Source organism: Halichoerus grypus, chromosome 5 (assembly GCF_964656455.1).
Source record: "Halichoerus grypus chromosome 5, mHalGry1.hap1.1, whole genome shotgun sequence".
Classification (NCBI taxonomy): Eukaryota; Metazoa; Chordata; class Mammalia; order Carnivora; family Phocidae; genus Halichoerus; species Halichoerus grypus.
In genome coordinates, this window is record NC_135716.1 from 26,221,797 (window position 1) to 26,237,887 (window position 16,091).

Sequence of the window (16,091 nt, forward strand, 5' to 3'; positions counted from 1 at the left end):
CGGCAAACTGTTACCTAGAAAACAACAACAATTTGTAGGTGTGCTCTTTAATTTCCCTCTTCTTAATTGGGATGTAGGTTAAAAATAGAAAAAGACAGAAGGTAAAATGAAACAAAATAAATGGAAGCCTTAATACTCACTTTGATATAGTTGTAAATTTTGAAACAGAATTTCAAAACTGAAATTTCAAAACGACATTCCTGGTAAAGAAGCAGGATTTGATTTCCTATTCAACTCGGTTGTATAATTTTTTTAAAAAAATTGTTTCCTCCGCAATAATTAAAAGAACAAAAATTATCCTATATGCAAAATTCTTATTAGGAGTCAGACAGAAACACTCAATGAGTGTGATTTCAGCAAACTGTCTCCAGGGCTCTGAGGATTATCAGGTGAAGTGCCCTGAATATTGTTCTTTAATTTAAATGCCATTATTCATGGTCTTAAAACTTCTTAGGCTTAGCAGATTAGAATATATGAAAGAAATCTTGACATTCATAATTTTTAATGGTAAATTAATTAATACAGTGTAATTGAAGTGCTATTAAGGTCTTCCATACCTTAATCCACTTTTAGTCTTTGACCCTAGATCTCCAAAATACTTCTCTAATCTGATCCCTCATCCTGGTGGCACCCATGAGATGATCAGGGAGTCTTTGCTGAAGAATTAATTACAAGTAAAAACGAGAGAATATAGCCCAGATTTACTGATGAAATTATTTACCCTCTTATGAACAAAAAGATTTAAAAGGAAAAAAAAAGATACTAAAAGGCAAGTAACCCCATTTTTTTTAATCTCCAGAAAATAAATAGTGTAACCTTCTGTATTTTCCTTTTTCTTTTAGTTGCCAGAAAGCTTTTAGACAATTCCTTGCCCAAAGCAAGCTTAAATCATGTACCTCAAAACAGCAAATGCTTTTGTGGCTTATATATAATCTTTGTTATGCCTTATTATTAAATATTGTATTTAAAATTATTTCTCTTTTCTCTACTGTCTCAAGTCTTTCTGAAACTTTTGGTGTGGCATTCTAAATGATAATATTATGTATGTAACCAGAGCTAACTTTATGAGCTACTAAAGTTGATAGAACCTCATGCTCAAAAGGGTCCGGTGCTGGGGTGTAATGCTCTGTGTTTGTTGTCTTAAAATTCTTAATTTCAACTTTAAATTTGTATTTTGTTAAGTGAAGACAGTGGAGCATGTGCTGAGGACTTGGAGCCTCTGCTCATGCACAGTCAGCCTCCCTGCCTCCCTGTCTTCCTAAAATGGGTTACAGGCCATTCACCCCCTACCTTGAGCCTTGCCTGACCTCCCCATTCCCACTCCTACTCTGGGGCCACTGATGTTCTCTGCCCAGCCAGTCCATAGTGTCATCAACAGAGGGAGGTTCACATTGCAGTTGTCTTCCACCCCTTTGTGGGGGCCTGGGTGCAAGCATGAATAGGTAGGAGTTGGGTATATTTATAGTCTTAGAGCAGAACAGGGCAGCAGCTCTCCCTGTCTTGGGCTGGCAACAACAAGGCATATTTAGTAAAACTTTATGTAAGCTTCCCACTGATCCCCAATCCAGAAAGTAAATGCCTCCCAGAGTGGAGGTTGCAATTTCTTAGAGGTCATTCTTTCACTTGAGTTGGCAATGAGTTGGCGAAAATGGTAAATTGATTTCTCTGTCCCTAGCTATGGCATTTTCATTGCCACAGATCATGTATCCTGCCCTGCATGTAATAGATTCATATTTTATAGCCTATTCATTCTTTCCTTTATTCAATAGGAAGTATTCTTTTTGAACCTAGCATTATTTTAATTAAAAACTATGATGGGGGTGCCAGGGTGGATCATTTGGCTAGGCATCTGACTCTTGATTTTGGCTCGGGGCATGATCTCAGGATCAGGAGATCCAGCCCTGAGTCAGGCTCTGCACTGGGTGTGGAACCTGCTTGAGATTCTCTCTCTCCCTTTGCCCCTCCTACTTCCCCCCCACCCCCCACTTGTGCTTATACCCACACACTCTCAAAAATAAAACCAAACTATTATAATATCCAGCTGAGTGACACTATGCCGATAATATGCTCTCAGTCCACCAAGCCTGATAAATTAGAGATTTCAGTCACCATATATGGGAATACATAGATTTCAAATGTTATATTAGAAATCTTGATTCTAGGGGCGCCTGAGTGGCTCAGTTGTTAAGTGTCTGCCTTCAACTCGGGTTATGATCCCAGGGTCCTGGGATCGAGCCCCGCATCGGGCTCCCCGCTCGGCGGGAAGCCTGCTTCTCCCTCTCCCACTCCCCCTGCTTGTGTTCCCTCTCTCGCTGTGTCTCTCTCTGTCAAATAAATAAATAAATAAAATCTTTAAAAAAAAAAAAAAAGAAATCTTGATTCTAGATTCTATGGGATGACTTCTCCATGATCCCCTAAGGCGGATTAAAAGAGGTTACTGCATCAGAGTTCCTTACAGTATACTAGTTTATTAAGCCTCTTCAGAGTCTAAATGACAGTTTCTGAACCATATGCATAGAATCTGTAATAAGCATACCTGAGTATAATCAGGAATTGCCACTGTGTCGTTTAAATATGCTTATGTTTTATGATTAGAAATGAACACGGTAACTAATTTTCCCTACTTATATATTATGTATGCCATATGCTTACCACTTCTCTCCATTAAATGGCACATTAACCATCTGCTCTTCTAATCCAATACTGATAGTAATCAGTTGTGGAGACCCAGGTATACCAGCCAATGGACTGAGATATGGAGATGATTATGTGGTTGGACAAAATATCTCGTACATGTGCCAGCCAGGCTATACAATGGAATTGAACGGTTCCAGAATTAGGACTTGTACGACTAATGGCACTTGGAGTGGAGTAATGCCAACTTGTAGAGGTATGATAATTTCTTCAATATTATAAGTGATAACTGCTGTATATTTACTTTTTAATATGAAAATTTTAAGTAAGCTTAAATAGCGTTTTTGTATTGTTTCACTTTTTTCTGATACTGAAAATTGACTACTGCAGTTTTTATTTTAAAATCATACAGAAAACATACAGAATTTAAAATGATATTTCAAGAAAAATATTATATCTTATGAGTAATGACAATGATTTTTAGTACAACCAAAACAACAAAAATATCATGTGCTCTGGTATGTACTCACCTTCATTATTTATATTTATTAGTGAATATTTAAAAGAGAATATAACCTTAATGAATTAGAATTTTAATTTGATGATCCACTTGGTTCAAACAATTCAAAGATGGGAAAAAAAAGTTCGATAACTTGAGAACAATCATACTGAATTATAAAACTAACTCTTCATAAAAAAAGAACATCTTTCTTAATACAATCTAGAATTAATCTTGTAGTCAATATGGGCATAAATTTGCTACTTTATGCTATTTATTTTTCCACTGGAGATACATTTATATTTTTTTGCAAATTTTTCTGATAATTTATGGAATACTGTTGATGTCAAGCCATTTCTATTATTTTATAATTATACTGATATTTCTCATTCAGGTGTCTTTCTAAACATCTGTGAATTGACAGTTTAACAAAAAGCATAATTTCAACATGTGTCTTTTTCTTCTTGATTATACTGTTTCTGAATCAGATCACTGTATATATACACTTAATATATGAAAATATATGAACATACATTTTATATTTAGAAGTTATTTCATACATCATTAATTGATTCTGATAATGGTAATGTAACTCCAAGAATTATTCATGTATGTTGCTAGTCATAAAAATACAGTCATTCCTCATTTTTAGATTTTGCAATGTGTACCCTTCTTTTTCCCTTCATCTCTGTCACGTTATCTTACCCATCTCTGCTTGAAGCCAACTTAAAACAAATTTTAAAATAAATGCTTAAACATTTAATAATTTATTTAAAAACCCTACAGTAAATTTTAACATATGAATTTAAGTGGTTGATAGAACCAATTTGGATATTTTAATGAGATACTTGATCTAGGTTTTTTCCAAATGTCACAGAATTACTTGCAAATTCCTTGCTACAATGTTGACACTATATATAGCCAAACAGCCCTGATCTTCAGTCTGTCTAAAGGTCATTGGAAAAATAATTTTATATAAAACCAATAATTTATCAGTTACAGTATACTAGATGGAAGGTCACCCTCTATTTGCTTCCCTTAGAGGTCAGGCAGCTTGTTATTTTCTAAGAGAATCTCTGACAACCAGTAGCCATTATGTTGCCAAGAAATAGTCGCATCCTAGAGGGATTAATTCCAGGGATGTTTCAGGACTACTACCAGGACAATAAAACATGTCACACCATATTGTCCTCCGAAAGGTTAAATTAGCACATACGCTTCTTCTGATGATTTTTTTTTTTTTTTACACCCGGGATATTTCAACGGCTGTGTCTAATTGCTTTTAATGTAATTGCAGCTGTTACCTGCCCAGCTCCTCCCCAGATTTCTAATGGAAGGTTGGAAGGAACAAATTTTGACTGGGGCTTTAGTATTAGCTACATCTGTTCTCCAGGCTATGAACTTTCCTTTCCTGCTGTTCTGACCTGTGTAGGAAATGGTACCTGGAGTGGGGAAGTACCACAGTGCTTACGTAAGTATAAGTTCTATACTTAAAATTGTATTTTCCCATTTCCACTCTCTTGGAACTCCTTGACTGAGATTATTGCTGTTACTTAAAATTTTCAGATTTTGCTAGAACAAATATGAGATTGATAAAGCTCATTCTGAGGCATAATTAAAATTCAACAGGAAATCATATTTATCAGTGTAGATATTTTTCTTATAATCCAACTATTATGTTCTTTCTGCTCTGACTCCAAATATTAGGCTAACCTGCTTTGTTTGCAAACTTATTTAAAAAATTATTTCTCAAATTAAAAACCCTTTAAGATTAATTCTACTACTGGAAAAGTATTCTTATTCTTGTCCAGTTTGTCTCAACTGAATGCTCTAATTTACTCCCAAATTTCTGTCCACAATAAATCTATGTTACTTTACATGGTCATTCAAATCAAGTTCTTATGATGTTATTTGTCATGATAATGCTTGTGATTATACCTAAAATGATTCAGGTAAGCATGGAGAAGAGGGAGTAATATTTTCTTAGAGGTCACTTTATAATATATATTCCAGCAAGTGTCACTTCGAATTTAATTTGGAAGATTGCAAACAAAATAAAAGTCAGCTTTGTGTTTTACACAAATTATTGTAGCACATGATATGGGCAGTCCTGTTCCTAGTCTTCCCTCCTTTCCCTGCATGGGGTAGAAGAACACTCCACCTGTCCCCATGGCCTTGAAGTTAGGCAGATCTAACTGATGAAATGACTTGGAACCCTCCAGTCTTCTCATTTACAGTGGAAGCCAAATTGCCTATGGGCTTCTGTGCCATTTGTCTTCTTCTCTCCTGATTTCATCTTATACTACTATCCCCCCATACTTCAAGATTGATGTCACACAAATTATCTCTTAAAATTTTGTTTTATGCTAAGGATCATCTTAGAAAAGACCAATGTGTTCTAAATAAGACTAGATATTCTACAGCTACTTCAGAATAGATAGGGATGAGGAGATTTACAGAGATGAGTTCATGTTTGTTTGATACATTTAGGAAAATCTCAATCAAGAAGTATCTTGGATAGGATGTTTTATTTTTTGGCTCTATTAAAATACAAATAATAATAAAATACTATTGACATTAAATTATAACTATCACTTGTCCAAATTGCTTTACATATATGATTTCTACTACACATAACAGAACTCCATGTTTACTCATGACATTTTAATTGATAATGACACTTGGGCTCAGAGAGAGGAATCAAATTGTAAGGACACTGTGTGACCCTGTCATCATTTAGGACACCAGCTACGTTGTTATATGGCCTATGGTTGCACTGTCCCTAAATTAAAGAGTATGAATTCCAGTTCAGAGAAGGTAGACTAAAGAGATAATGCTGTTATCCATTGAATAGCCAAATTCATTCATTTTAGGGACTTTATAGAAGGGAAAGTCTTTTCTCTTTCATTTTGTTCAAAGTATATCCTTTTATCTTAAAGTTTATGTCATTGTGAACTGAAGCCTTTTGAAAATAGATCCTGTGTCTTAAGCCTCTAAACTAGACACCAATAGGTTGTTTGGTTTAGGACATGAAACTCTACAGAGAGAAAACAATGGGATGATGAGGAAGTGAGGGGCAGGCAGGGAGCAAGATTGAGGAGTTTATGTGGTTGCATCTCCCTCCTTTCTTTTCTTTGTTGAATAAAGATAAGATTCTGAGAGGAATGACTCAGCAGAAATATGCAAGAGAAACACTTCAGAAGTAGGTTACTAAATAATTTGGCAATAAAAATGATTGCTAAGCTGAAATGCCCATTGATAATGCTCACCGAGGAAATAGCCATTGAATTCAAAATGTGCTAGAGACACAAAGATTAGTAAGATGAAGATCCTGGCCTCTAGGGTTTGATGTTCTATTGCTAGTAGCACAAAGATTTACAATATCTAGGAAATGCTGAACACACTAAACAAATGTTTATTTTACCTGTATTGCTTTACTCTGAAATTTTACCCTAAATTTATTTTGTTGAATATTTATTTCATAATTACTTTTAACTTTAACTGTTTTAAAAAGAACGAAAAGTTCCTAAAAAGAGGTTTGAAAATTCAGGTCTCTCCTAGAGTCTTGAATTTCAGAAAGGGTCTTTCTTTGTACCTTGAGCTTAAGACTAAGGTATTCTGTTATTAGGGTATTTATCCATTCCTGTTTGTCTGGAACATTCCTGGTTTATTCCTGTTGTCCTGGTCAATGTCCTATCCAGTTAGAGGTCTCCTTTCAGCCTCAAAAATATCTTTGGTTTGGAGGATGCACCACCCTAAGGGAGCATTTATACTTAAAAACATTTGGATGTTACTGTTTGTTTGCCTTATTAGGGGCATAAGCTTTTAGCTGCTGAATCTGCAAATTTAAAAACCAAGTATGCTTAAAAATGGTTAAAATGGTAAATGTATGTTATGTATTTTTTTACTACAATAAACAAATTGAAAGCATATGATATCTTTGTGTAGGTTATCTACTAGATTTGAAACCATTTGATCTCATCCCTTATTACACTTCTACATGCTCACTCTGCTCCAGCTTCCACTTCCTTCCAACAGGCTAGACATGCTCCAGCTTGTTTACTGATAAGTCTAAGTGCCTAAAACGTCTTAGAATAGGTTCTTTTAGTTGTTAGGAAATATATGTTGAATGGAATAATGTATTCAATTTGTTTATAAATTCTGTCAAGATGGTATTTTCAATAATTGTTGTAGAACTTTGAGATTCCTTGGTTTGGTATAGATTTGGACTCTACTGGGCTTCTTTAGTCTTTAAAAAACTCTCGAAAATCCTCCACAATATTACAAAGAGGAAGACAACAAAACACTGGGGTATGTGCTTGAGTGTTCAACAGATTACAACAGAACAAATAAGTGTTTCCGTTATATACATATAAAAAGACAGAGCAATCTGGAGAGTACAACCTAGACCATTATGGGCTGGCTCTTTCTGACAGAGCTTTCTGTGAATCACATGCCTTTTCAGAAGTATACTCCAACTTCGCAACCAATTTATACAAATGTGTGGTTTGATTCTGGTCAAGACAAAACAGCAACAAAAATACAAAAAATTCTATAGTTATTAAGGTGGTCTACTAAGTGGAAAACACCTCAATCAGACTTCTTTTCAATATTATGCTGAGTTGTACATTCAGTATTTATCACTTAGACAAAAGCTAAAAAAAATTTCTTTAGGATACATTAATGTGAATAACATGTCACTTTAGTTCAGTATTCCAGTTATTTTCATCATTTTTCTAAACTGTTACTCTGATGAATCCTAAATCTTTGCTATAAATATCTTTCTTTTCATTTCCAGCAAAGTTTTGTGGTGACCCTGGTATACCTGCCCAAGGGAAAAGAGAAGGCAAAAGCTTTATATACCAGTCAGAGGTTTCATTTAGCTGCAGTTCTCCTTTCATACTAGTGGGATCAAGCACCAGAATATGTCAGGCAGATGGCACTTGGAGTGGCTCATCACCTCACTGCATAGGTAATATTAATTAAAGGTTGATTATTCTCAGTAATTTTGGAATTACTAGATCCTAGTAATGTATTACTAGTATGAATGTATTAATTATTTTCTCTGCCCTACAAACTATAGTTGGCTAAATTTGAAAAATAAATGTAGAATATAGAAGCAATTAGAAGGCATTGAAAATGAATACTGTTAAAACATATGAAGTTGTATTTAGCATTTAAAACTCCCAGAGAAACAGTCGAAATAATTTTCTTGTTTATCAGTAAAATGAAAAAGAAAAAGGTTGTCAGATTAATAGCTTAAGTACTAACATTTGTATATATTTTTATAGTTAATGAGTCATAGTCATATGATATTAAACTTGCTCCAAAAATTAATAAAAAAGATACATTGACGGGGCATCTGGGTGGCTCAGTCAGCTAAGCATCCGACTCTTGATCCCAACTCAGGTCTTGAGCTCAAGGTCCTGAGTGCAAGCCCCGCATTGGGCTCACTGCTGGGCATGGAGACTACTTAAAAAAAAGAAAAAAATACATTGACATCAAAATGGCCCTAAGCACATTTCTGTAGTCTTAAATTAAATGCCACATTTGGTAAACCAACCAAATAATCTGTCATATAAACTAGCCAACTCAGACACTACTAGTTTTACCATTTTTATACCTGGATCTCCTACAGGTATCCATGAAAAATGCAAATAACTAAGTCCTGTTTCTGGAAAAACTCTTACTTCTTGAGGGGACTATTATCCTACCTGAGATTATAATTTAGCAAAGTCCTTGAGCAAATGTTTAATATACATGTTCTTTTTTCATATCCTTCATTTTTCCTTAACTTTTTATCCACAGAGTAAGTTGGATGTCAAGTGCCTTTACATCAGAAGGGCTCAAAGTTCAAGAATTGCTTAATTCATGTAAATTGCAGTGTACCTGAATTCTTGCTTTAAGATTAGTAGACTTCTGTCCATGGAGAGACGCTATTAGATTTATATTCTTTATTATTACCCATGGTCCTTTTCATTAAGCCTCAGATCACTCAAAATTGTTTTGTATGCGAGAAATATACATTTAAATATAATTACAAATTTTAAAGGAATATTATGCTTATAATCTTCATTTTTAGAACCCACCCGTACCTCATGTGAAAATCCAGGAGTCCCAAGGCATGGATCTCAGAACAATACATTTGGATTTCAAGTGAGTACTTTAAATAAATATTTCTATTCAGTATAAAACTAGATTGAAGCCTTCTTTGATTCATGTGCATATAATCATGTTGGCAGAAACAGAAAACATCATGCTTATATCTGTATTCATAACCATATAAAAAAAGGTAAAAGGCAACAAAAGCATGGAAGTAAAAGGAAATTAGGAGAAGAAAAATGTAATTTAAGAGAATAGCCTAACTGATCATGACAATAAAACAAAAGAAAAATTGAAGACAGCTGTGAGCCTAGGAAAATCCATATGTGTAGTTAGTACATAAGAGAGTGTTAAGTAGGAAGAAATGAGGGGGTAAATGAGTAAATTCCAAAGGAGGATGTGGGGGAGTGAGGAAAAGTAAAGATGAAAGAGGTTAAAGAGTTAGCAAACATAAAAATGTGGTTATTCAATAAAGCAATTAGACTAAAATATGTTTATCTTATGTGTATAATACTAAAATATTTTTCAACATTGTCACTGACATGGGAAATTTCTGAGAAAATAATTTATCCTATTGTTACACAATAGTTGGATCGTTACATTGGAATTCTTCAACATGCCCAATCATGTGTGGCTGACTTTCTTATTTTCTCTTTTTCTAATTTAGATTTTATGTAGAGATTCAGCAAGTTTTTCATTATAGGGCCCTTAGGGGAGCCAAAGTGCATACTGACTCCGCGAGAAAATAGCCAATATACACATTACCCAATTGCCTTGTGTTGCAGAGTTTTCTAAATTGTACTATTTTGTGTGAAATTCAGTGGGAACCTGAAAAACATCCATTTCAAAAGGAAGTACTCATCAAAGGTGCCATATTTTTGTTGCTAAAAATAGTTTCCATTTATCTACAGTTCAGGCACAGTATGAACATTGATTTGATAGCATTTCCAATTCTTCCGGTTTGCCTCAGGCCTGTCTACATAATACAAAAGTGTAAAAAAGGTGTCTCAGTCTCCATTATGTTAGTGTTTTTAGAAAACTTTAGATTCATATCTTTATAAAAGGTTTATCAATCGATCTAAATCCTGAAAAATGGACAACTAGTTAAAGAGCATTAGTTCTCATCATATAGATGAAGAAACTGGAACAGAACATGACTTGGCTTAGATCACCAAGCAAGTCAGTGACTATATCCTGAGAGAATACAGAATTTTGATGTTAGTGTCTGTGCACTAAACCAGGTGATTTTCTGAAGAGTATGAGTCCTTTCTAATACATAACCTTTGAAATAATGGGAATGGAAATGAGTAAGAATGAATTTAGTACAGTCATTCAATGAAATGAATAGAATCATTAACTCTGCATTGTAAGAGTTCTATTATAACCATGGAAAAATGTTATCCCAAAGTTAACCTAACCCTGAAAGCATATTATTTGACTAATAAACATGCATTGGATCATCATATTCTACTTAGATGAATATGAATAGACTAGATTTCAAATATGATAAACTCTATATAATTACATTAATCTTTATTAAAATCACAAATGATATACTGAGTATGTTAAATTGGGGACATCAACTTTCTTACATGCATATGACTGGTTTGTGCATATATATATATATATACACACTAAATATATTTATACACTAAATATATTTAGTAAATATATATAATATATAGTATATATTATATATAATATATATATAATATATATAATAAATATATATAATAAATATATATAATAAATATACACTAAATATATTTACTAAATCTGTACAGAGCTAATGGAAATTTTAAAAGTTCATATAATTCTAGCTAATATTAATGTATTGGTAGATTCCAAATAGAATCCTGGAAAAGCCATCTTTATTGGTTGAGACAAACTTTTCACTTGCAAGTTAAGAGAAGCTATTTGAGTTAGCTTAAGCCTGGAAGCATTACAAGCCATGTGCAGTTATATCAAAGACCCCGAGAAAAGGGATCTAGGAGAGACCCATCAAGCCCAGAATCTAGCAACTGGACAATAGGACTCAGTCTTTTCCACTACTCTATGTTTGCCTACTTTGTTTTTTCTTTGCAAATTGGCCATATGACGAAGGGTGCATTTTTCTATTTATCTTTCAGCCATATACGGAAAATGATTAATTGTCTCAATCTCAGTTCCAGATTTCTAGAGAGAGAATCAGAAGGTCTCAACTCTTGTATTTACCTCTGATTTGATCAGGTGGTCAGAAGTGACTTAAATAAAATTATAGGAGCTCACTTCTGGGAGGGACAAGAGAGGGGAAAGTTATGAATTACACAGGCACTCAAATCATTTTCTTGATTTTTTTCCTTTAATATGTTTATTCACTCTTTTTCTATATAGGTTTTAGATTTTGGGGCATAGATATAATTATTAACATATAAGGATATATTACCTGTTGCTCGAGATGACAAAAACTCTAGTGTTGAAAAAAGTACTCAACATAATTTCTGTAATATCCAAAATATTGTAAGTTGGAATAATTTTTGGCTAAAAATAGATTGGTAGTGAAGGGAGTAGCTGTCAAAATGACTGATACAACATCTAGATTAATTATGGGGTAAATGCCAGACACAGGTATTTCACTAAGTGCTGTATCACTCTTTAAATTGAGCTGAGGGTTTGGAAGACCCATCATTAGGAGTTAGGACTTTTGTTACATTAAAGTTATTATAGATACGAAATGTTTTTAATCTGACTCTTAGATGTGTAACACCAAGATACTGAACAGTAAGATTTTTAGCCTACCAAAATAACCATGGTGATGATCTATGATTTCCAGTTTATAATCTAAATTAGTAGATAAGTACATTGAATGGGACAAATATGTTACATAGTATTTTTCTTGCTTTTAAATGATGAATATGACATTAATTTTAAATCAAAAATCCCATAAAATCAAGTGTTTTAATTAAAATCTGATAATTTTTTTAAATACAAACTCATAGGATATCTTAAAATTTAATTTTTTTTTAAAACCAGGAAACTCAGGGCTGAAATTGATGCTCAATGAAGCTTCCTTGAATCTTATCATAAGCATATGTTTTCTCCCTTCATTTTTATGATCTTGCCTTTCTACATCTATTTTATTAATCAAAATATATGTATGTCTTTTATTAGAAGCTACTTCATTTTTTCTTGGGTAAAATGTTCAATATAAACACATAGTAAAAAATACAAATATAAAATGGTTGTTAAAATATACTACAGAGGAAGCATATAAATTGTGAATTCTTAGTTTTACATATATATAAAATATATGTATGCTATATATATGTATTAAACAAATATATTTAAGTTGTGATGTTAAAAATCAGACACAAATAAATACAATGATGAAAATTCTAGGAAAGCAAAAGTCATTTGCTATGAAACATCATGAAAGAGAAAGATCTTACTTAGAATATTCTAAATTTATACAAAATGTGGAGCACCTGGGTGGCTCAGTCGTTAAGCGTCTGCCTTCGGCTCAGGTCATGATCCCAGGGTCCTGGGATCGAGCCCCGCATCGGGCTCCCTGCTCGGTGGGAAACCTGCTTCTCCCTCTCCCACTCCCCTTGCTTGTGTTCCTACTCTTGCTATTTCTCTCTCTCTGTCAAATAAATAAATTCTTTAAAAATAAATAAATAAATAAATAAATATATACAAAATGTCTATTATGCCTTGATTAGCTATCTAAACTTCATGGCTTAGGAACTGAGATATAACATTTAAAATAAAGAAATAAGAAAAAAATAAAATAAATAGTTAAAGAAGATAAATTATATTTACTAAATAGACATGTCTTATAATTTTATAATGCTTTTGCACAAAACATGCTAATTGGGTCCAACTTAAAGTGATTTTTATTTAAACATTGACTGCAATTAAAACTTTAAATGTTTTTTAATTCCTGATATAAAAATAATATTCAGTATTTTTGCATTATATATAATTGGTTATACAGAGCACCTTTTATTGGTAATTATTGGTGGGAAAATTGAAATGAATTATTTTTCCATGAAGTTTTTGAGTTGGATAATGAAAAATTATTTTTTTCTACAAATAATCAAATTATATTATGCATGTTAGAAGTTAATTTAGAATCAGAAGGACCTATCATCACAAGTTGGAAAAGGATGGACAGCTATATAAGATATGGTATTAAGTGGTCTTATAATTGAAAAAGTATTTATTAATGCACTGATATTTGGAGAAAATTTTGGTAATTGATTTAACTATAATAAACTCTGAACAAAAAATTAATCCATTATTAAATTTGTTTAATTCTAGGTATACTAGACATTTGGTATAAGTATTTGTGAATTTGACAAAAATAGTTATTATATGTGTTACTGAGATACAGAAAAATTTTAAATAAATTTTACTTCTCTGGTATCTGATTAATATCTAAAGCAGTATTTATGATGACTTCAGAAAAGTTTGCAGAAATAAGGAAAAAAGTCTTACAAGTAAAAACAAAAGGCTATGTAATCCAACATATTTCTTATATCTTATTAACATCAAGTTACTTAATGAAGTAACCCAAATGTATGCTTCAAAGAATAAACAGTGATTTCGCTTCATGCTATGTAAAGTATGGAAGGGATATCACTCTTCTTTAAGAAACTATAGGCATGTTAAATCTTTTTTAAGTTAACTAATCAAATGATTTTGTATTAAATTATTAGTCCCCACTCCTTCAGTTTATCTAACATTTTTGAGAGTTCTTTGTGCACAAGGGTGAGTAACACAGTCCCTAGTCTAGAGAAACTAACCTCTGGTGTGTGGAAGATTTCATAAGATAGACGATAACATTGGTAACTTTGAAAGTTGCTAAGGGAGCATGTAAAAGAAAGTTCTCCTAATCTGTTTCTGCAGGGAAACCTTCCTAGAAATGTCTGAGCTAAATCTTTTAGGGTAATATCTAGGAAAAGAAAGTTAGGACAGACATTCCATGCAGGGTAAACAGCATGAAAATATGCATGCATTAAGGGAACTACAAAAATTCAGTACTATATGAGCACAATTTGAGTAAAAGTAAGTGGTCAGTGATGAAGCTAGAGAGATGGGCTGTGGTCAGGTTATAGGGGCTTTTTTTTTCTTTAAGGTTATTTATTTATTTATTTGACAGAGAGAGAGACAGCGAGAGAGGGCATACAAGCAGGGGGAGTGGGAGAGGGAGAAGCAGGCTCCCCGCTGAGCAGGGAGTCCGATGTGGGGCTCAATCCCAGGACTCTGGGATCATGACCTGAGCCGAAGGCAGATGCTTAACGACTGAGCCACCCAGGCACCCCATGGTTATAGGGGCTTTTATCTGTCAAGTTAACACAATGTAACTTTATCCTATGGGTGAGTTGACAGTAAAGATTTTAAGAAAGAGAATGCTAAGGCCATACTTCCATGTTGATCACTCTGACTTTATGTGGAAAATTAATGTGGTCAAGACTGGAGTAATGGAAACAAGTTAGATTATTATCATGATTGTAGTTATGATTATTATAATTATAATTATGACATTAGTTCACAAAGTGTGATTGCTGACCAAGCAGCAGCAGTATGACTTAAGAACTTGTTGGAAATACAGATTCTGGGCCTCCCCCAGATCAACCAAGTCAGAAACTTTCAAGGGAGGCTCATCTATTTGTGTTCTGGTAAGTCCTCCTGATTATGATATCTGCTAAAGTTTGAGAACCAAACCTGTAGAAAAGATATTGAAGACTAAAACAGGATGTATAAGTGGAGAGACAGAAGGGGACAGTTTAAGATTTAGGAGGTAAAATGATCAGTATTTGGTGGTAGATTGAATGAGCGGAGATTTATGGGTAGAAAGTGGCAAGCATTAACTGAGATCTACCCTAAACTAGATTGTTGGATTGCTGCATTGATAGAGGTAATGGGTTTTGTAAAGCCAGTTTGGCTGAAGAACAGAACTGCAAAGTCTACATGATCAGTCACATAATCTAGTCCACATGAGAAAGTCAAACTATGTGGCGCCCTGTTGCATAACTTCAGAGTATGTGAACTGCGTGCTCTGGAGCACAATTTGAAGGACTTCGTTTATGTTGAATACAGGGTAAACAGTGCTCCCTGGAGTTGATCAGTATAGTGGCCCTGGACAAAATGAGTTGTCAAGGGGGTAAGAGATCTCCTCAGAGCTATGGTGAGGGTGTCTTGGAAGACAAAACGTAAGATAACTGGAAGAATAAAGGTTGCTATCAGAGAGTGACAGTTGGAATTCAATGTTTGTAATATAGCATAACTCTGGGTGACAATGAGAATATGAGAAATGGTAGCATTTAGCTACTCTCAAGGTCCAAATGGAATCTTGGGTCAAATTATGTCATTTGAAGCTTAGCCTCATGTTGCTTTAGCAGGTGAGAGTAGGAACTAACTGGGAAGGAAGGAAACAGGGTATTTGTGAAACGTGCTAAGAGGATGACTGATCATTCTCAGACTCCAATTGCTGGGGAAGGCTGAAATGGCAGACACTAAATATTCCTCACCTTGTCCTCCAGCTGTAATCATTTAATAAACCCTGATGATTTCTTCTTGTAATGTAGTTTGAGTAAAAAACATCCTTCCCAAGTCTGCTGCCACAAGTTAATTCAGCTTTTATCCATTCAAATGTAATATGGTAGTGTTGGCTTCATTATTATAATTACTGCTGGTCATTCTTTTTGTTTAGTAATTTCTTTATGCAGTGGCTAATTTAATTTTCAACACAAATTTTACTTGCTCTGAGAGCTTTAGCAACTTTATGTTTTCATTAAAAAAAGATTTCAAATGCCATAGCCTGCCATTTGAGACCCTTCAGAAATTGATTCTTACATTTATCTTTGACTTA

At 33.7% G+C, this 16,091-nt stretch overlaps 1 protein-coding gene across 6 annotated transcripts in view; it reads left to right on the forward strand.

Moving 5' to 3' along the window:
- The window catches only part of CSMD3 (CUB and Sushi multiple domains 3), a 1,190,044-nt gene that overhangs the window by 1,149,860 nt on the left and 24,093 nt on the right, over positions 1-16,091 (forward strand). For all 6 annotated transcript variants that reach the window (XM_078072078.1, XM_078072080.1, XM_078072079.1 and 3 more), the window contains 4 exons: positions 2,711-2,890; positions 4,431-4,604; positions 7,932-8,105; positions 9,216-9,289. In XM_078072078.1, coding sequence (XP_077928204.1) covers positions 2,711-2,890; positions 4,431-4,604; positions 7,932-8,105; positions 9,216-9,289 — 602 coding nt within the window. The remainder of the gene's footprint in view (positions 1-2,710; positions 2,891-4,430; positions 4,605-7,931; positions 8,106-9,215; positions 9,290-16,091) is intronic.